At 35.7% G+C, this 22720-nt stretch overlaps 2 protein-coding genes across 5 annotated transcripts in view; one reads left to right on the top strand and one right to left on the bottom strand.

The window, feature by feature from the left end:
• Nucleotides 1-1663, bottom strand: part of LOC306861494 (KICSTOR subunit 2) — a 100172-nt gene extending 98509 nt beyond the window's left edge. Inside the window, exon 1 of the mRNA XM_079403765.1 lies at nucleotides 1184-1663. Coding sequence (XP_079259891.1) covers nucleotides 1184-1412 — 229 coding nt within the window. The 5' untranslated portion in view covers nucleotides 1413-1663. The remainder of the gene's footprint in view (nucleotides 1-1183) is intronic.
• A 976-nt stretch (nucleotides 1664-2639) lies between these two features.
• Nucleotides 2640-22449, top strand: LOC306861140 (importin-8-like; the record flags this gene model as incomplete). Of its 4 annotated transcripts, XM_079403237.1 has the most annotated exons (26): nucleotides 2644-2854; nucleotides 3553-3634; nucleotides 3810-3966; nucleotides 4043-4201; nucleotides 5052-5208; nucleotides 5288-5377; nucleotides 6635-6729; nucleotides 7604-7688; nucleotides 7817-7951; nucleotides 8034-8133; nucleotides 9065-9141; nucleotides 9250-9318; nucleotides 9436-9552; nucleotides 9645-9734; nucleotides 10772-10937; nucleotides 11662-11822; nucleotides 11897-12022; nucleotides 14328-14403; nucleotides 14910-15035; nucleotides 15274-15371; nucleotides 15477-15572; nucleotides 16681-16901; nucleotides 17345-17550; nucleotides 19731-19952; nucleotides 20836-20965; nucleotides 21784-22448. In XM_079403237.1, coding segments are annotated over exons 1-26 (3126 nt in total). In that variant the 5' UTR covers nucleotides 2644-2770. The 4 variants fall into 4 exon arrangements, with proteins under 4 accessions (XP_079259366.1, XP_079259363.1, XP_079259365.1 ...); XM_079403240.1 differs by lacking the exon at nucleotides 9250-9318 and having other exon boundaries at nucleotides 2640-2854; nucleotides 14328-14394; nucleotides 21784-22449; XM_079403239.1 differs by lacking the exon at nucleotides 9250-9318 and having other exon boundaries at nucleotides 2664-2854.
• Between the last annotated feature and the right edge of the window lie 271 nt (nucleotides 22450-22720).

The following is a 22720-nucleotide window of genomic DNA, read 5'->3' as shown; positions in this document are numbered from 1 at the left end:
GACAATTTTGCAGGGGGCGCCGTAGAGCCCCTGTGCCACGCCCGGGTCCCAGACTCAGCGGCGTCCTAATGGCCGCAGGTTCCAATGTGTGTGCCAATTTTCAAGAGTTTTCGGGCACGTTAAGGCCCCCAAAAGTACCCGGATAGTCGAAATAAAAAATAATAAAAAAAAAAAAAAAATAAAAAAAAAAAAAAAAAATAATAATCCTTAGAAGAACAATAGGGCCCTGCGCCTTACTGGCTTGGGCCCTAATAATCCTTAGGGGAACAATAGGGCCCTGCGCCTTACTGGCTTGGGCCCTAATAATCCTTAGAAGAACAATAGGGCCCTGCGCCTTACTGGCTTGGGCCCTAATAATAATCCTTAGAAGAACAATAGGGCCCTGCGCCTTACTGGCTTGGGCCCTAATAATAACTTCATGGAACATGATCGTTACTTAATATCCTAATGATTTTTGGCATAAAAGAAAAATTTATAATTTTGACCCATACAATGTACTGTTGGCTAGAAATATGCCTGTGGCTACTTATGACTGGTTTTGTGCTCCAGGGTAACAAATGTCAAATTTGAGATAAAGTCATAATTATGATATAATTACAATTGTGTTATGAAAAATGTTAATTATAATATGATAAATGTTATTGTCAAATTTATAGCTTTGTTGTAATTATGACTCATAAATTTGAAACTTGTCATAATTGACGTCAATTTTTATGTTTATACTATGACCCTTTTCATAATTTTGACTTTTTATTTCAGATTAATTATATCATAAATATGACTTGATATCTCAATATTTACTTTATAATTTATCTCTTAATTTTAATAATCAGTTTTGTTTTTCTCATAATTATGATCTGGCATCTCATTTTTGTCGATTTCAACGTTTCACCAAATAATTTAGTTTAATATCAATTTCGACTTAATCTCATAATTATGATGTATCTAACTTTTTTATAATTTCCATTTATATTTCATAATTCTGACTTTATCTCATAATTTTGCCTTTTTTATTGTCAAAATATCGATATCTCTAATCCATACGTTTTTTAATGTCATAATTTTGATGCACTAAAATCTTTTTTCCCCTTGTGTAGCGGAAATGGGCTTCCAAACGGTAGTACCACAGTTTTTTTTTTTTTTTTTTTGCAAGAATGCAGTATTGGAAACGCTTCTTTCATACCTAGTTTCTGGCCGAGGAAAGTCATGTTGTGGTAGGCTTTCTCTGCGGCGGCCAGGTGCGCGAGAGCGGCCAGCAGAGACGCCCATGCGGCCCCCGCGCTCTTACTGGCGTCCTTCTCCTTCTCCACATAATCCTTCGCCCGGTCGAACCAGAACATCCCGAGCTGAGTGAAGAAACTCTCGAGCACGGCTCGCTCTTTGGGAACCGGCCGGAGCTCATCATCGCCCATGATGGCAGAGAGAATCAGCGCAGATACACTTACAGCAGCTGAACATTCACGCTACAGCGTTATTAAACGATCGCTAAAACTGTTTGATGCGCGCGCTATGTTGTGTCCGACAGTTGCGGTCGCTGGAAAAGACCAAAATGAATCACACCATCGAAATTAAGCGATTCGAACGGGTTTCTGTTGGTAAAATTCGCATTCTCGGTGCTAAACGCCACCATGACACTTTTCAATGACAACACTACGGCACGCCTACTAAGACAAATACATCTATATACGAAACGCGCGTCCTTTTCAAGAATAGATTTTAATTTCGTATTTTACACTGCAGGCAAAAACACAGTTTTTTCATGCACCTGTCAAGTTTGAGATTTTGGTTTTGCATAAAGTGTTTTTTCAGACTAGTGGAGAGAAAACATCCAAAAGACACCGTTAAGTGTTCCTTTTGAATCACTTCATGCATTTGTGCCGATTTCAATTGTATGTTTTTTAAAGGTCGTTTTCTCAAAATGAGTTTTTCTCAACTTCAGCAGCACCAAATTTTTTATTTTTATTCCTGTCTATATCCTATGTTTTTTTACGGAGGGATTTGTTCATATATAATTTCTTGATTAACATTTTATTCCCCCCAAAATTGCGAAATTACGATATATTGTTTACGATATATTTTTTCTGAATTATGGAGTGACAAAAATGACACACAAATTCCCTCTGTAAAAACTTTTGACTCTAATATGTAAAATAATAATAATAATTTTTGTACTAGAAATGTATGGAAATTTAATTAGCGCATATTTCATTAAATAATGCCTCATTTGCATATTTAACAATAACATTTTAGAAAACTTGTAATACAAAAAATGTTTGCAATTATCAATAATCAATCAACTGGGTAAGTAAGACAATGACTATTAGTTGTTGTTGTTGTTTACCCTATTATGCAGTGTCTCGCCTTAAATATAAAATACATTTTATATCTCTATATCCATTAATTAAACCGTATTATATTGCGAAGACTCTTTAAAGTTTAAACAGTAGCAAAATTTAAAAAATCTGTCAAAACTATTGTTTTTAGTCCATAATTCTAAACTCTTCAGAATGCATAATAAATGAATAGTGCATATACTGTTAGATTTTATGAGTCAAATTAGATTCAAGTGTTTATATCACCGTCCCTTTAATTTTTCCCATGGGCAGTAGTTGTCGTAAACGTCTCGCCTCGGCGTTGTTCTTTGCGACGATGGCAGTCGCTTTACGGCAGACTGGGGCAGGGCTGCCTGTAAGATCCGAGACATCTGATTGTCCGCACATCTGTCCGATAGTCCAAAGTTTATTCAAATTAATCCATCACATCGGGCCTAATGGATCCCAATCGAATCATACAGGCTCTGAAGGGCACCATAGATCCAAATCTCAGGTTAGCGGCTGAGAATGAGCTCAACCAGGTCAGTGATCCATCAAGAGAAGTTTGTTGTTTCTTTAGGAAACAGAAGCACCATGAGAGCAGAGATGCCTTCAGTTAATATGCTAAATTAAGGCCCGATTTTAATGCATAAGGCAGGGTAATGTTTAATTAGTCTGCCTGCGTCTCTATTTGATCTTTGTTTACTATGTAGATGGTTGGCTGCAAACTAGTTGCAATGCATCAGTGTTCAACAATAGAAGCAGATGCGGTCCTCTTCTGACAACATTTGTGTCCTGTGCTTTATTTTAAGATCTGATCTAGTTTAAAAATCCCATAAATCCCCTATGAATAATGTGGATTGTGCACTACAACAGAGTTTATAGGTGTTATACTGTGATATGACTTTTTTCATTGTGTCCTGATTCTGCTGCATGTAAATCACCATTGCTGCAGACCACTGATGCAATTCAGTGCAATCCACACTCTGTGCAAACAAAGCGCTCCATATAAAGTCATTTCTCTTCCAGATGAACTCGTATGTGTGTTTCGAAGAGCTGATGTGCTTGCATACAAAAATCTGTGATTTAAAAAAATAAGATTATTCCATTCATTTAGTTTTATTTCAGTTCAGTTTGTTATACTTGTTAAAGACAGAATTGAATTATATTTTCTCACTAGAAGCTTTTTCATAGTCCTAAATTACTAAAATCATGAATTAAAAATATTGTTATTTTTCAGTCGTACAAGATCATCAACTTCGCCCCAACTCTGCTACAGATCATTGTTTCGGACCAGGTGGAGTTTCCTGTGAGACAGGCAGGTACGAGCTTTTCTCATCCTATAGCGTTTTGATGCTTTTTGTACTATAAGAAAATACTGATTAATCATGCTGAGTGAATCTGAAGGACTCAACTGAATCATTCTGGATTGAGATCTTTGCGTTTACCATTTGTGCATTCTGATTGGATGAAATGGCCATTATGTTCTTGCTCTAGCTGCCATCTACTTGAAGAACATGGTGAGTCAGTATTGGCAGGACCGAGAGCCCATGTTGGGGGAGGTGGTGTTTCCCTTCAACATCCATGAAAACGATCGCGGACAGATCCGAGAAAACATGGTAGAGGCCATTATTCGCTGCCCCGAATCCATAAGGTGAGTCAGCTGTGCCAATATGTCATTTTTGCAGGTATTAATACTTGAAAATTAATTTTTTTTTGTTGGTTGGCAGGGCTCAGCTGACAGTATGTTTACGTGCCATAATAAAACATGACTTTCCTGGACGGTGGACGGGCGTAGTGGACAAAATTAACCTGTACCTGCAGTCACAGAACAGTGGGAGCTGGTACGGGAGTCTGCTCGCTCTTTACCAACTCGTCAAAAACTACGAGTGAGTGAACCACAACATTTTTGTCTTTCTTGAAGTTCCTTAGCTTTGATATATTTCACCATTTACTTATGTCATAAATGTCAACCTTCAATCAATGTTCAGAAAAATAGTTCACCAAAATTTCATTATCCTCAGGCCATCCAAGATGTAGACGAGTTTGTCTCCTCATCGGAACAGATTTGGAGATATGGATCCTCTGCAGTGAATGGGTGCCGTCAGAATGAGAGTCTAAACAGCTGATGAAAACATCACAATAATCCACAAGTGTTTGCATCATTAAAACATTTTAAATTCAAACTGGTGCTTTCAGCTAAAATACAAGTTCATAATCTATAATAACGCTTCCTCAATTGAAAAAGTTCATCCCCTGTTGCCCTCTCACTTCAAATTTTACAAACATATTAGTTTTAAACTGTTTTGTACTGCTTGTAAACAGGGCTTGATCTGTGTAAATTTCTCTCCTGATTCAGATGAGGCTACTTTTTCACTGTACGAAGCTATATTATGGATAGAGGACTCGTATTTTAGCTGAAAGCAACGCTTTGAAGTTTAAACATCTTAATGACAGATTTGTTTTTTACGCAGCTTTTTTTTTTTGCAGCTGTGATGTTTTTATCAGCTGATTGGACTCTCATTTTGACGGCACCCATTCACTGCAGAGGATCCATTGGTTAGCAAGTGATGTAATGCAAAATTTCTCCAAATCTGCTCTGATGAAGAAACTCAATTACAACTTGGCTGGCCTGAAGTTAAACAAATTTTAAGCAAAATTAATCAAACTATTTTTTAAATCAGGGGTTTTTGAAAGAGTAAATTGAAATGTTGATCGTTATGGTTCTGTGGTGGTCAGGTTTAAGAAGGCTGAGGAGCGGGACCCCCTGTTGGCTGCGATGCAGATCTTCTTGCCTCGGCTCCAGCAACTCATCACTCAACTCCTGTCTGATGCCACCTTCATCTCAGTTCTGATCCAGAAGCAAATCCTAAAGATTTTCCATGCACTTGTACAGGTGAACATTTGTTTAATTTGTTTACCAGGTTAGTCCCAACAGGTCAGTGCTAAGTCCCTGTTTGTGTTTGCGTCTGCAGTATTCCCTTCCACTACAGCTGATCAATAACACAGTCATGACCCTCTGGATGGAGATCCTGCGGACAGTTGTTGAACGGGACGTTCCTGCAGTAAGTTTGTGATGCTTTTTCCACAGTTAAGGGCCGTTTCTCAATACCAAGTACGCAAAGTTTGGGCTTGCGTCCTCGGTAGTTCAGACATCGCAAGTTCGACTCGGGAGTGCGAACTCCTGAGGACAATAGGACACGTGTCCGGTATTTCTGTTAATAGAACAGCAGCGTACTTGATAACGTCAGTCAGCTCGCCTAAGTTATCTACACTGTATTACAATACGACGAAATATATCAAACACCACTGCCTCTTTTTGTTTTCATGTAAACATATTAATAGCCGCAAAAATGTAGTTCAGGGAACATACATACATTACAGTGAAACTAAATATTATATCAAACAGCGTTGCCTCTTTTGTTTCTTTTAAAATATTAATAGCCACAAAAATGGCTATTTCATGCATTACAATAAAACGAAATGATATCAAACACTGCCTTTTAATTTTCTTCAAAATATAAAACACAACCCTCTTTTTGTTTTCATTTTAAAAATACAAAACATTAATATGTGGTTTAGGTAATATGTGCCCATTATTCACTGTATGTATAATAAAATGAAATATGACAAGCACAACTCTGCCTTTTTTGTTAAATGTCAGTTTTAATGAACAATACTAGCCATTTTCAAAGTAAAGTATAAGAGACTTATGTAATAGGAAATAAATACAAAAGCAAACAAATCAGTCACGTTAACAAAGTAAGAGCTGTATTACGATTAATAAATAAATAATTTATGAAAAACAACTTTGTGCTCAACCAAAACAATATGACCTGATTCATGAGACCAAAGATTGCCTGTTAGATTTACCCAAAATGAATTTTATTTTATGCTCTCGGCAGATACATAGCGCCCGGTGATCGCGTGGAGCTCACCTCTCCGAAATCGGCAAAACTAATTTTCAAATAGGCGCTTTTTTATGAATATTTTAAACAACTACATTCTCGTCTGAAATACTCTTAGAACGGCATTTCATGACACAATAACAGTAATATTTAGAAATTTTGCGGTTTTCACTTCCGCCATTAACGCTCACTGATTGGTGCAAAATGCTTTCTGGGATACCTGGCTAGAGCAAGGACACATCTGGGGATTTGAACTGTACTTGGCTCGATGTGAACTTTTGAATTGGAACAGTACTTGGGTGACGACTGATGACGTTTCACAAGAACACAAGTACAGACAAGAACGCATATTGAGAAACGGAAAGATCTTATTGGTAAATATGATTCCATGACTCTATGCTGAATGATTTTCAGGAAACTCTGGAAGCTGATGAGGATGATCGACCGGAACTGATCTGGTGGAAATGCAAGAAATGGGCTCTGCACATCATCACAAGAATGTTTGAGAGGTGATTAAACAAGCCAGACCACAAGCCTCATTTGTGGGCATTTATAATAGAAAGAACTTTATTGATCCCCTAATAGGAAATGCACTTTTCACAATAGCAGACTTAAAAACAGAGCAGCACCCAGTAATTCATATTATTTTTTATTTCCATTCTATTCAATTTCTTGTATATTAATTGATATTTTATGGATGATTAATTACATGCATCTAAATAATGTATTGCATATACTATTTTTGTATATTTTGTATGTTTATTGTAAATTATCACTAACTTTTATTATTATTATTATTATATACTATTAATTTAATATTCAAATAATACTATTATTATTTAATAATTACAATTATTAGTAGTAGTATATTTCTGTGTGTTATATTTTGTATATTAGTGGTATATTTTGTATGATCACATTCACAATAGCTTGGAATATTATTACACTTTGTACATTAATTTTATTAATTGTATGACAAAATATAATATTCTGTCATATTTTGTATAATCACAATGACTTGTATTATATTATATTGAATTAGGCTATATTATTATTTCTTGGATAATAATTGTATATTTTGGATGTATATTGAATTTTTTGTATCACAACAACTTTAAATATTATTATTATATTTGCTGTTAATTTAATAGTAGAAGTAGTAGTAGTATATTTCTGTGTATTATATTTTGTATATTAGTTGTGTATTTTATGATATTTTGATCACAATAACATTTATATTCTTTTGTTTCTTAAAATATTATATTTTTGTTTATTAAATTTTGTGGTAGATTTTGTATAATCACATCACAGTAACTATTATATACGTTATATTATGTTATGTTACGTTATGTTAATTGAATTGTACTGATTTTCTATTATCAGATATGGCAGTCCAGGAAATGTGACAAAGGAATATGTCGAGTTTGCTGACTTTTTCTTGAAGACATATGCTGTGGGAATCCAGCAGGTGTGAACAGCAATTGTAGTTTGAAAAGACGAATTGTTTTGGTACCATGGTGCAGTTCTGATGTTTTCATACTACTACAGAGAAGTGACCTGTAAGATCGCTGAATGAAATGCTGTTTTTCCCTGCAGGTCTTGTTGAAAGTGATCGACCAGCACAGACAGAGGCAGTACGTGAGTCCTCGTGTCCTCCAGCAGGCTCTGAGCTACATGACTCAGGGCGTCTCGCACTCGCTCACATGGAGACAGATGAAACCGCACATGCAGGTGGGAACCAGCTGAGAAACAGCATCACATGACGTCATATAAATGATGACTTCCGTACAGCGTAATATCTCTGTCTCTGCAGACTATAACTCAGGAGGTGGTGTTTCCTCTGATGTGCTATAAAGATGAAGATGAAAGACTATGGCAGGAAGATCCGTATGAGTACATCCGCATGAAATTTAGTCAGTGTGCTTTATTTTTCTCCTTATGACTTTGTAAAGCTTGCTTAATGTGCTTTTTTGGCCATTAAGTTTTCTAAAGACTGTCATTGCACTAATTTCTCATATTGTGTAATTTATGAATATGAGAGAGACATAAACAGAGAGATGTTTTAATAATGTTGCTGATTTAAAAACCTCAATAGCATTATTACATTCCAGCTGGGAAATTAAATTGAAACAGGGTTGAAACACAAACTTTTCAATTAAAATGGTTTGTGTTATAACTCAAAAATATCTATGCTTCAGATATGAATGACTTATAAAACTAAAAAGTACATCACTTTTTTTGCCCATTAAGTTTATTAAAGACAGCATCATTGCACTAATTTCACGGTTTCTCCTCGTCTTGCAACTTTTGAGTATATGAGCATAAAGACAAAGATGTTTTAATGTTTAGGTAGGCGAAATAGTGTTTGATTCAGCAAGATTTTTGTGAATCAGTGAAATTATCAATTCAAAACTCATTAATCAATTCAACAATTTGTTCTCATCCTCATTCAGAAATGCCCTTACATAACTTTTTAATATATTAAAGTGATGTACAAAATTCAAAAAGTAGTTTTTTTTTTTTTTTTATTAATATTCATTATTTATTTTTGCTTTTTTAATTTTTAATTAAAAATCAAATTTATTTTATTTAAAAAATGTTTTTTATTTATTTTAATATTACTAAATTATAACTGTTGTCATTTATGCATTAATATATTTCAGTCAAGGCTGGAAAATATTGAAACTGTTTTTTATTCATTTATTTATTTTGCTTTATCCATTCTTGCTTGCTAGCAGTTTAATTTCCTGTGTCAGAGAATTCAGGAATAAAAACGGTTATTTTTGATTGCGTAATGATATGATTGGCTGATCTGTGTGGTTCCCTGTGTGTGTTCTGCTGTAGATATGTATGATGATCATGTGTCTCCCGCCACAGCCGCTCAGACTCTATTGTGTACAGCAGCCAGGAAGAGGAAGGAGGTGAGTCCACCCTCTTTAACTCCAGAGCTCTTGTTTACATTTACATTCCAATGAAACACTCCAGACATTCCAAGAAAGCCTTCATATCTGATCAGAATTACTTGCTAGAGATACTGGAGGGAAGAAGCTTTCAAGGGAAGGATTCAGAGTGAAATAACCTCGAGTATTTCATTGCAGGTGCTGTTTTCTGCAGGTCACACATACACATCTGATTCAATTGCACATTTTATGGGGTAAATGGGTTCTGTCATGGCCTGTGGGTTCGTGCTCTCATCCTTTCCGTGTCCTTCTCAGGTCTTGCCTCAGATGATGGAGCTTTGCCATCAGATCCTCATGGATCCCAACGCTGACCCCCGCAGGAAGGACGGGGCGCTGCACGTGATCGGTGCCTTGGCTCAACCCTTGCTAAAGGTTAGATTTAATTAGCAAGATCTTCGGTGTTCCCATTATTTAATTACGAGCCTTCTGCATTAGTGTTCCTGCTTGTCCTTGTCTTTCTGCAGAAGCGGATGTACATGGACCAGATGGAGCTCATGTTACAAAACTATGTGTTTCCTCTGCTCAACTCTAATCTTGGCTACTTAAGGGCCCGGGTGAGTGAGTGTTTATTGCCAACCGTTTAACTGCCAGATGAAATTATTAAATGTTACTGTATAACTCGTCAAAAAGCTCCAAACGCCAAAGCACTTGAAAATATGGTGAAAAATAAAAAGCCTTTATTCTCACATGGCTTACTGTATTAAGTTACTGTATAACTATTTAGTAGGAACAGTTTTTTAATATTATTTATATACTATTAGTTTTATTACTATTTAATTTTTTAAATATTTTTTGTAAATTTATTGTGCTTTTGACTTTTTTTTTTTTCCTAAATGGTTTTAATTTTTCAGTTTTTGTTTGTTTTATTTTCAGTGTTAGTACTAAAACTTATTTCAGTTAACATTTCTAATTTTCATTTAATTTATTCTATTTAATATTTTTCTATTTAATTTTTTTTTTTTTTATATAATTTTAGGATAGGATTTGGTCAGGATGGTCAACTAATCATCCTAACAACAAACTAGTCAGTTATTGAGTTATTCTTTACATTTAAAGTCGTCTTAATTAAAATATTAAGATCTTCTCAGAGAGGGTTTTGGCATGATAACTAAATATTAGAATAACTGTCAGCACAATAAAAGTTGTCTATAAATTCAGTCCTCTAAAGCGCAGCTGTTTCAGCCGTCAAAGCACTGCATTCTTTACAAAATCTCCCAACAATAAATTTCAAGACAATTACTGTCAAATTTCAAATTGCCTTCTGTGAAAAATGCTGTTATTATGTATGATTAAGTCTCTTTTGTTTGTCAGGACTATAACAGTTTTGTGTGATTGAAGTTGTTAATTAGCGTGGTTATTTGTTGGCTATCTGTCATTTACCCTATTAATGGTCTGTGCTCCTAGTCCATAGTCCATTTCTGGTTGGCATGACCAAGTCGCTCAAACAACCCACGACTAGTTGAATTTGAAAGCATGTTTTGCACAGAACTTAGGCAATCAAAACTGCATCTGTCAAGAGTCCTTCAAAGCAACACTGGTTTCCATCGAGGCGTGATTCTGGTCTTTCTGTGGTGTGTGTGTCTGTGCGCAGTCGTGCTGGGTTCTGCACTCTTTCAGTCCTCTGAGGTTCCATAATGAGCTGGTCCTGAGGAACGCTGTGGAGCTGGTCAAACATAACCTGGTGGATGACAAGGAGATGCCTGTCAAAGTAGAGGCAGCCATTGCACTGCAGACGCTGGTCAGGAACCAGGAGCAAGGTATGAGTGAGACACTTTGAAACTGGAAAAGTACTGCGACTCCGATTTGAATGTTGGTTTGATGAGGCCTTGATTGGAAGTTTAAATAGTTATACAGATTTTTAGTTGACTACTTGAGCAGGTTATGGAGTGTGTGTGAAGTTTTGAGGGATGTAGTTTGCTAGATGCTAGTTTGCTTGCATTTACTCTTACATACTCGATAAGAATCGGCTCGCACATCGTTAAAACAACAATTACGATATTATCATAGCCAATAAATAGTTGGTAGGTAGGGTGATGCTAGGCAGTTGCATTGGTTCATTCTCAGTTGTTGCTGGCGTGTTCTGGCTAGTTGCTACTGTAGCTTCTGCTTGAGCCTTACAAGGTTTTTTGCAAGGGTGTTTTTACTGGATTGCTAGGACATTTATATGCAGTTGCTAGGGTGTTTAGTGTGGTTTCTGGACAGATGAACAGTGTTACTGATATATAAACAGACATAATAAGAAGCTTAAATAAAATAAAAGTATGTAGGCTTTAACAAAATAAATGTGTCTGCTTTCATTTGAGAACAATATGCAGAACACTAATGCACTTAATATGCAGCAAATTAATTTTACTAAATTAAATTAGTTTACTCTCTGTAATTGGTTTAGGAAACAATTGGATTAACGTATTTAAATCAAAGTCTGCTGTCTGCCTGTGCAGTCCTTGCATAATTCTTCTTTTGTGTATTGTACGAGTGCAGCTAAGGTCTACATCCGACCCTTCATCAAGCCTGTGATGCAGGAGCTGCTGCACATCATCAAAGAAACCGAGAACGATGACCTCACCAGCGTCATTCAGAAGATGATCTGTGAATACAGCGAGGAAGTGGCTGTCATTGCGGTGGATATGACACAGAACCTGGTACTGCACTCGTCTTCTCAGTTTATCATTAAGTAATTATACGGTTTCATGCTAAAAGAGGTTGTTGTGCACAGGCGGAGATCTTCAGCAAGATTCTCCAGAGTGAAGAATATGAGGAAAGTGAAGATAAGACTGTGATGGCTCTCGGTATCCTCAGCACCATAGACACTATTCTCACAGTCATGGGGGACCGAAAAGAGGTTTGGACACCTGCTTGAGTTAGCATGAGAAGGAAACACTATTTGTTTTTCCAATATATTTGGGAAATAAATGAATACCTTTAATGGACAGCATGGACTGATCAATACATTTAATTTGTCAAAAGTGACTGCAAAGACAGTTATAACATTTATAATGTTACGGTTTCAAATAAATGCTGTTATTAGAATGATTTATGAAGATCATGTGACACTGAAGACTGCAGTAATGACTGCTGAAAAGTCAGTTTTGCCATTACAGAAATAAATTACATTTTAAAATGTATTCAGTTATTTTAAATTGTAATAATATTTCACAGTAATACTGTTTTTACTGTATTTTTGATCAGATAAATGCAGCTTTGATGAGCATACGAGACTTCTTTCAAAAACTATTTTAAAATCTCCAAACTTTTAAATGATAATGTAAGTTACTGGTATATCAGCTTGCAAAAATATTTTATTATTTATTTATTTGTTTGTTTGAGGCCGAGTACTCAAAAAAAAAAAAAAAAAGATTCATTTTTGGTGGGAAACAAAATTCTATAAAATTGTTGCACATATTTCAGAATTATTCAAAAAATATGATATACTCTTGCATACAAATATAATATTTATATGAAAAAATATCCTGGCTGCTTGTTTCCTTATAACGAAAGTGAATGAAGTACTATTAAAAATAGGCATCATCATCATCATCATTACCTTTATTTAACCAGAATAAAACTCATTGAGATTAAAAATCTCTTTTCCAAGAGCGTCCTAGCCAAGACAGGCAGCAGCACAATTAACAAGGTTGCAGACATAAAAACATGTAACATATAACATCAACATATAACAATTTATACAAGTAATAAATAATTATAAAGTTAAAAGAAATCAGAATTTCACATATTATCGGAAGCGATAAACAACAACAAGGATTGTCCGTCATAACTGAGTCAGTCAAAACATCTACAGCCAGTTTGTGTAGCTACCATGTTGTTTAAAAGTATTTTAAAATCAACCAATGAAACTGGCTCCTTAAGAATCAGGACATTTTGCAGCTGATTCCAAGTACAGGGGGCCGCATACTTAAACGCCCCTTTTCCCAGTTCAGTCCGGACTTGAGGGACAGATAATAATAATAAGTCCTCAGAACGAAGACAATATCTTCCTGTACATTTCTTTTCGATGTAAGATTGGAGATATGGGGGAAGCAGACCAAGAATTGCCTTATAGATAAAAATATACCAATGAATAAGTCTGCGGGTGGACAATGCAGACCAACCAACCCGATCATACAAAGAACAGTGATGAGTAAGTGCTCTAAAGTTTGTGATAAACCTAAGAGCTCCATGATAAACAGTATCTAACAGTTTCAAGCATGTGATGGAAGCATTCATGTATATAACATCGCCATAGTCCAGCACTGACAAGAAAGTGGCAGCAACAAGCCTCCTTTTGGCCTCAAAGGAAAAACATGATTTGTTTCTAAAATAAAAACCCAATTTCAGCTTTAGTTTTTTTACCAACTGTTGAATGTGAGGTTTAAAAGAGAGTGAATCATCAATTAGGATACCAAGATACTTGTATTGAGATACAAACTCAATCTCGGAGCCCTGAGAAGTAGTGATAGTTATAAGGTTCCGTGACTTTGATTTTGCATTTGAGAACAACATAAGTTTTGTTTTGTCGTCATTCAAAACAAGTTTTAAATCGAGCAAAGTACGTTGTACAGTATCAAAAGCAAGTTGAAGCTGACAAAGAGCTTGGTTTGGAGTTGATGCAGAGCAGTATATCACAGTATCATCGGCATAGAAATGAAAATTTGCGTTGGAGACATTTTGATCAAGATTGTTAATATATAAAATAAATAAAAGTGGTCCCAGCACTGACCCCTGGGGCACACCCTTGGATATACTAAGAGGGCTGGAGGTGAGACCATCTGCCTGTACACACTGGGATCTACCTGATAGATAGTTTTCAAACCATATATAAATCATGCAGTTTTTCCAAGTCATACACTTGGATTAATCCCAATTTTTTTAAAATCATACACTAACTTTGTTCAAGAAATGGACTGAAATGTCAGATTCATGAACAGATTGTTCTTTTGACTCTTAATTTAATAAGTTTATCCAATTCACAAAACTAGACTGAATAATTTGTTCGCAAATTGGCCTGATGAGGATGATCATGTTTGGGTGAAAGATCTCTTTAAATTGCATCAAAATTAGTTTGAACATGTTGTGATGTTTCTGAAACAGAAATGAGGTTAATATATTTCCCCTCTCTCTCTCTCTTTCTCTATTTCTGTCAATCTTAGATCAGTCAACAGCTGGAGGGAATATGCCTGCAGGTGATCGGTCTCGTCCTCCAGAAACCCATCATAGGTATGGCAGGTGTGTGTGTGGCACTATTTTCTATTTCAAGATTATTTATATAGATTTTTGCATTAATATGAAATGTTTGTGACATCTCATAAATTACGTTAAATAATTTTAAAGACATCACCATTAAGATTCCTGAGGCGCATTCACACTGATAGCAATTTGCAGTAACATGCAGAGTTGGTGAAAATTTAGAACTTTGTGTGAGTTGAACTTGATAATATTACTATATTTGCATAAATACAGTGATATGATGACCCAACTACCGATGGAAGTGAAGACAGTAGAGATACAGTTACCTTCTGTATTTGATTGTTAAACTCCAGCAATTTAATCGCTGTCAGTTTGAACGCCCCTTAAAAAAAAAATGCGCCATTTGACCACATGGTGGAACTTGGAATTAAAATTTCAATATCGAAACTTTTTAATTATGCAAAATATATATCCTTTTGACTGTCCTCAAAACATCAGGTCTCTGTTTCAGAAGCGATCGGTCACATTCTCTCTGTCTTTTCCAGAGTTTTATGAGGAGATCTTGTCGCTGGCGTTTGGGCTCACCTGTTATTCCATCTCCCCTCAGATGTGGCAGCTGTTGGGGGTCCTGTACGACGTCTTCCAGCACGACTGCTTTGACTACTTCACAGGTCTCAGACACGCATGTAGCTCAGATACTTCACCTGTGGTGTAAAACACAGCCGAGAGCCAAGCTCAGACTTGATCTCTCCGCTCCATAGATCTCTTAAACTATAAATCATGTCATGATTGAACTAGGTTGAAAGAGTCAAGTTGATGGATGTGCGTATTTACGGGAGTCATTTGAAAATGATCGTGCCGATATTGAGTACTTGGTTAATGATGTGATTTATTACCTTGTTGATGCAGATATGATGCCCCTCTTGCACAATTATGTTACTGTGGACACAGATATGCTGCTGTCAGACCCCAAATACCTGGAGGTCATTTACACCATGTGCAAAAAGGTCTTAATATACATGTCCTCTATTAAATTATTCCATTTAAAGTGTGTTTTATGACATTCTTCCATATGCATTTGACATCTGAACTTTTGACCACTCATCCCCCAGGTCCTAACTAGTGATGCTGGAGAAGACCCAGAATGCCATGCTGCCAAACTTATAGAGGTTATTATATTACAGTGTCGTGGACGTGGCATTGACCAGGTCAGTTGTGTGTGGGGGTTGATATGTATATGAAAATTTAGGTGTGTTTTGTCATATGTTAATTTTGTGTGTCAGGACCAGTGTTATTTTTGTATTTTTTTTTATAATATAATTTTAGCATTTATGAATATTTGAAATTAAAATGTTAAATTTTAGTTTAATTTTTAATAGTTTTGTTAAATTCTTTTTTTTTATTATTGTTACTAGTTTTTATTTTTATTAATTTTTGTGTCCCTTTTTCTTCTATTATTCTAATTCTGTTATGTATTATTTAGGTTACGTTTTCTTATTTCGGTTTTAGTTCAGTTTCAGTATTTTGAATTTATTTATTTATTTTTATTTATTTTTATTTTAGTGCAACATTAGTTAATTTCAGTTCATTGCCTGGGCAACATGTCAATTTTTTTTCCCAGTTTAAATTTTTATAATATACATTGATAGATAGATAGATTTTTGTTTTTTGTAATTTTATGTTATGTTTTAATTTTATTTTTAAATGATTTTGTGTCGGTTTAAAAAAGTAAATAAAAAAATACTCTTTCTTATTTCATTTTGTTTTGTTTTAGGTCAGTTCAGTTTAGTTTACTGATTGATTGATTTGTTTATTTATTTATTCATAGTTGGTCATTAATGGTTCAAATAAAAAATTCTGTTTGTTGCCAAGGCAACATTTCTAATTTTTAGTTTAAGTTTTTCATATAAATGTTTTCTTTTTGTAATTTTTAGTAGTGCTTTTATTTTCTTTAAAAAAAAAAAAAAAAGGGGGAATAATAAATTATATTATTTTTATTTCATTTTATATTATTTTTATTTCATTTTAATATATGTTTCAGTTCACGTTCAGTTTTGGTTTATTTTTGTATTTTTTTTTATAGTTAGTCATTTTAGTGCTTTAACTGTTTTATAAATGTATATGTTTTTTCAGTTTTATATCAGTAACCAAATATGTTTTAAATGGTTTTAGTTTAAAGAAACGATAATAGCTGTGATCAGTGTGCTGTAAAAGCGACAGCTGGTTGATTAATGGTGTTTATTGTTGGTTCAATGAGCAATATCAAAAGTGCACATTAATGTAACATCAAATCTGGTGCCTTTGTGTGTTTGTTAGTGTATCCCTTTGTTTGTGGAGGCCGTGTTGGAGCGGTTAACACGAGGTGTGAAGTCCAGCGAGCTCCGCACCATGTGTCTACAGGTGGTAATCGCAGCTCTGTACTACAGCCCCACCCTTCTGATACACACACTGGAGAACATCCGCTTCCCACACAGCCCAGAGCCAATCACAGCGCAGTTCATCAACCAATGGATGAATGACACGGAGTTCTTCTTAGGGTAAGGCTGTTTGCACAGGAAATGCCTTGAGTTTGGTTCATAAGGTCACATGCGCTTTATTAACGGAGATGATTTAGATGAAACACATTTTTCTGTATTTATGCTGATGTGGCAGCTGACGGGGATGTACACTGTTTAAAACTGACTTTGGAATGGTTTTATATTTCTGTTAAATTCCGGAATTTGAATTGTGGTAGTAAACTGAATTAGAATTTTGAATGTGAGAAAATAGAATGATATAACTACTGGATTCATCTTTTTAGTATGAATTTCCAATTCAGATTACATTGTTTCCCAGTGTTACTGCCATCCTTTTAGTTCTCTTAGAAATCTTAACTTCCCTTTTAAATGAACTATATTTATCAAATTATATTTGATCAAACTACATATTTAATTTTATAAATATATGATTGCTTGTTGTTGCTTATTGTTGTCTACCACAGACTTCATGATCGTAAGATGTGCATCATTGGGTTGAGTGTTTTGATGGAGCTGCCCAGCCGCCCTGCGGTCCTGGAGGAAGTTGCAGGTCAGATCGTTCCCTCCATCCTCCTCCTCTTCCTGGGTTTAAAGCACATCTACTCCTCCCGAGTGCTCAACAAACCGGAGCAGCTCGCCAGAGCTCAAGGCACAGAGGAGGAAGAGAATGGTGAGATTGTGTGTGAATGAGAGACATTCTTATGCATTTCACTTGCAAAGTGTTTACTGTCTGTACCTTTAAGACTTCTATATGTAAATGACCTAATTTACATATAGAACCCTTAGAGGTACCATAGCAAGTACTCTAATTAAACAAGGGTCACAGGAGAGTGGAAATTGTCTTTCGTCAAGATGTTTTGGTGCAAAAAACCTTGACTAGTGCAACAAATGACTTTTAAGGAAACAAAAAATGCTTATGTATAAAATAGCTGCTTTAACAGAAGAACACAGCAAATAGAATAGAATTATGTATTTAGTGACCTATTGAGTCCCAGTGTTTGGTCTGTATGGTTATATTAATCTCATAGTTTCATCAAGTCCTTATCTCACTTCACCTCAGGTAAAATGAATCCCTGCACAGGAAGTACTATTTCTGGCATATATAGCTTCAGGTTGGTCTTTAGTCATCAGGGTTTACGGACGACCGAGAACTGATTGTATCATTCTAACAGGGCCCTGGAGACATGGGAAATGAAAGAACGACTTGTGCATGTTAGTTTAACATGATTCTGAACCTTAGGGCTTCAAGCACTTGACTCAAACGAATTAAATAGATCTTCACGACCCTGCACCATTGACCTGAATTCTGACTGCATCATACTGGTGGAGTTATGGATTTATTGATACTATGATGCTGGTTTCTGTGAAACACAGAGAACAGCTTCATGCCGGATTGCATATTTCCAGTATGCCCTTAATGTTTGGACTTGTTTGTAGAGACAACTATGCAGTGTTGCATTCAAGCATAAATCTTATCAAATTTAGTGAGAGTTATATGCATAAATAAGGCAAATATAAGCTTCATTTAAGATGTATTCTCTGAAAACAAGCCTTAAAGCACAGATAGGCAACTTCGGTCCTGGAGGGCCGGTGTCCTGCAGTTTAGCTCCAACCCTAATCAAATACACCTGCCTGTAACATTCTAGTGATCTTGAAGACATTGATTAGCTTGTTTAGATGTGTTTGATTAGAGTTGGAGCTAAACTCTGCAGGACAGAAGTTGCCTATCCCTGCCTTAAAGGGATAGTTCACCAAAAAATGAAAATTTTGTCATAATTTACTCACTCCCAAGTTGTTCCAAACCTGTATGAATTTCTTTATTCTGCTGTACAAGATGTTTTGAAGAATGTTGGTAACCAAACAGTTTCTGGTCCCCATTGTCTTCCATAGTACTTGGGGCAGTCGTGGCCTAATGGATAGAGTTGGACTTGTAACTCGAAGGTCGTGGGTTCAAGTCTCAGGTCCGGCAGGGATTGTAGGTGGGGGAGTGAATAACACTCTCTCCACCCTCAATACCACGACTGAGGTGAGACCCTTGAGCAAGGCACCGAACCCCCAACAGCTCCCCGGGCACCGCAGCATTGGCTGCCCACTGCTCCGGGTGTATGTTCACTACTGGATGGGTTAAATGCAGAGCACAAATTTTGTCCACACACCACTTCCCTTTCCCCTTTCCTAGTATAGAAAAAAATACTATGGAAGTCAATGGGGACCAGAAACTGCTTGGTTGCCCACATTCTTCAAAATAACTTCAGCATTTTTTGAATAACTCGAGAGGGAACAAATGACAAAATTTGATAAAAAAAATGATAAAATGAAAGTTTCTCGTCATCATTTATGCACCCTCAAGTTGTTCCAAAAATGTATCAGTTTTTTTTCTGATTAACACAAAAGAAGATATTCTGAAGAATGTTGGAAACCAAGCAGTTGACGGTAGCCATTGTCTTAATATGGAGAAAATAAAAAAGTGCTATGGAAGTCGATGCCTACCGTCAGCTCTTTGGTTACCAACATTTACCACCATTGTTTCTTCCACTGTTTACTTTGATTTGTAACACACTAATAATCACAATTTGGTGTAAAATATGTAAATTTGTATGTAGCTATTGTTTCATTGTAAACCAAAAATATATAAATTCCAAACCGTTTCTTTTAGATAACCGTCCAAAGGCTTTTTTTTAGCTTCGTTCTATTGGGACCGGTAGTGTGAGATTCAAACATTGGAAATGTCTATTTTTAGAAGTGACCTTTACTTCAACAAGACCCAGACTACATCACCAAGCCCCTCCTCTTCACTACTCTGGAAATGTACTACTCTGAGTTTGGAAATTTATCATGTCTGTTTTCCAGAGGAGATTCCTAGCGATGAGGATGAGGTCGGACAGAAAGGGGTGGCCTTGCAGTCGTGCGGCGTTCCCACTGGGAATGACAATGAAGATGAAGATGATGAGGATGATGATGAATACTGGGATGATGAAGGTCTGGAGGGGACCCCATTAGAGGAGTATGGTACACCACTGGACTATGACAACGGAGAGGATGAATATCAGTTCTTCACTGCCTCCCTGCTCCGTATGCACATTTTTTTACTCCATAATTACCACACATGTACATTTACATAATACATTAATTATATATATAAATAATATATGTCACACTATGCCATATTTGCATAGAGCATCCCCACCCACAGTGAAATCTTGTTTGTCCAAAATCCGGCTTCATATAGATGAATATTAAATAAATGGGTAGTCAATGCATAATAGGTCCAAACACTTGTTTTAGTCAACATCAAGATTTTAGGTTAAAATTTATGAAGTTTTTTTATTTTTTTGGGTCTGCACTAGTTCATTTGAAGCAGTCATGTAGTGTAGTATATTAAATATTAAATTGGTTGTAGAAAATTGCATTCATAATAAATATGTAATTAATGATTAATAATCGTGTATTGCATTTCACACAGCAGGCACGTCAACTGCCCATATGTCAAATAACTTCACATTAATTTTTTTCCCTTTGCTCAATATCAATATTGATTTTAAGACTCAACATTTAATTATTTTTTATTCATTTATTTATCCATCTGTGGGATAAATATTTTTATTTAGTTTTTTCCAGGTCATCATTTCATTACACTTTCTACAATTTTTTATAATATTTTTTACTTGGTTAATTTGAAATGGTCCTATTTTTGGCAAATTAATTTTTAAAATTAATAATATTCTGTGTAGTTTCTTAATTAACTTGGTAATTGTATACCTTAATTTATTCAGAGATCGCCATGAAAATAGCCTTGATGCTGGCATGGCATTAAAAAGTGAATGAATAAATAAAATAATTAACTTGGTCATTAAAATTGCATGCATCTTTTTTTCTTTGCAAAAAGAACATAAATTGATGTTCAACAATTGTCCACAAGTGCAGCACCAGTAATTGGAAACATTTCCTGTTGCAGGTGTTCAGAGTTCAGATGCAGGCTGGTATCAGTCCCTCACATCTCCTCTAAGTGAAGACCAGAGGAAACAACTGCAGGAGATCTATAACCTTGCCCAGCAGAGGAGGAGCGCAGGAGTCAAGGGACTGTGGTAAGTGTGACCTTTTCGAAGATGTGGATCGGTGGTTCACAACAGCTAGTAGCAGCACATCAGCGTTAACTACTGTAAGACTGTCCCTGCCATGGTTATCTTCTACAAATACTGTACTGTTTAAAGTTTAGAGACAGTAAGATTTAATAATGTTTCTGTAGGAAGTCTCTTATGCTCCCCAAGGTTGCATTTATTTGATCAAAAATACAGTAAAAACAGTAATATTGTGAAATATTATTACAATTTAAACTAACGGTGTTCTATTTTAAAATGTTATTTGTTCCTGTGATGCAAAGTGAAATTTATGAATCATTTACTCCAGTCTTCAGTGTCACATGATCCTTCAGAAATCATTCTAATATGCTGATTTGCTGCTTAAGAAACATTTCTTATTATTACCAATGTTGAAAACAGTTGTGCTGCTTAATATTTTTGCAAACCATGACACATTTTTAAGGATTCTTCTTGAAATATTTTATTGTGACAATATCACACACACTATTAAATTAACTATTGCATTAGGAAAATATCTATTTCAGTCTCGCCTAAAAGTTCTGCCTCTATATATGATTTATGATTTTGAGCTCTCGAATGGGCGGGACATTAACTGAAACAGTGATGTGTATGATTGGCAGCGTTTGAAATCAAAAACTGCAACATTAGCATAGTACTCAGCGACACAGATGAAGTATTTAAAAGCATTTGTCGTCACTCTAGCACATTTAACATTCACATTACATTATTTATCTGTCTGATGACTGCTGTTGTTACTTCAAACACTTGAAATAATGCACGATTGTTTCATCATCTCTCCGCAGAGATGCTCCAGTTGCAGGTTGGAGATACCTGACACTTTGGATTTGGATCTGTACAGAGTTCTGACACCGAAAACAGCTTAAACTCCATAGACTAGAGACATCTCGGTCAGGATGGATGGGATCTTTGACCCAGGACCCAAAGCAAGCTCTTTAGATCCATGACTCTTAATAGGAACATTGAGACATCGTCAAAACTGGTCAGAAAGGCCCCAGTGAGGTCGGAGAGGTTACTCTGGGTCGCCCCTTCCCTGAAGCTGTGTGTGTGTGTGTGTGTGTCTGCGCCTCTGTACAAAATTATGGGTGTTTGTGCATGCGTGCAGACGTGTGTGTGTATGTGTATAAGTAATGGAATGTTATGTATTCTGTTTCTCTCAGTCTCTCCTCCATTTGCAATCAGTCAGTAAGAAACTCGACTAAGGCAGTGAAGTGAGACATGTCAAGACAAGCCAGAGAGAGACAGGCGGACAATGCTTCGGACTGATACACAGATGGATGGATTTGTTGTGTTGGTCAGTGCCTTCAGAGATACGTAGGCATATTTCTGCCCAAACAGATCATGTGCACTGGCTAGATGTCAGAAGGACGATGTTTGTATGTTTCAGAGTTTGTTTTTGTAACAGTCAGTTTTCAGAATTAACTTGAGTCATAAAAGTTAATATAACACTATTCATTTGCATTTTTTTTTTTTTGAATGGTTATCCGGTCATCATGTAATCATTGATTTGTGTATATTTTCTGAATCATTTCATATAGCAAATTTAGTCTGATCGTATTTCACCCCAAAATCAAAAGAGAACTTGAAGAAATTATACTGTACATTTTATTTTAAATGAAATCTATTTTAGTACAATTATGATTATATATATATATATATATATATATATATATATATATATATATATATATATATAAAATTTCCCAACAATTAAGCACATTT

Source organism: Barbus barbus (genome assembly GCF_936440315.1).
Source record: "Barbus barbus genome assembly, chromosome: 42".
In the NCBI taxonomy this organism is placed as follows: Eukaryota; Metazoa; Chordata; class Actinopteri; order Cypriniformes; family Cyprinidae; genus Barbus; species Barbus barbus.
The sequence above is the reverse complement of the archived record's forward strand: the minus strand, read 5'-3'. Positions and strand labels throughout refer to the sequence as shown.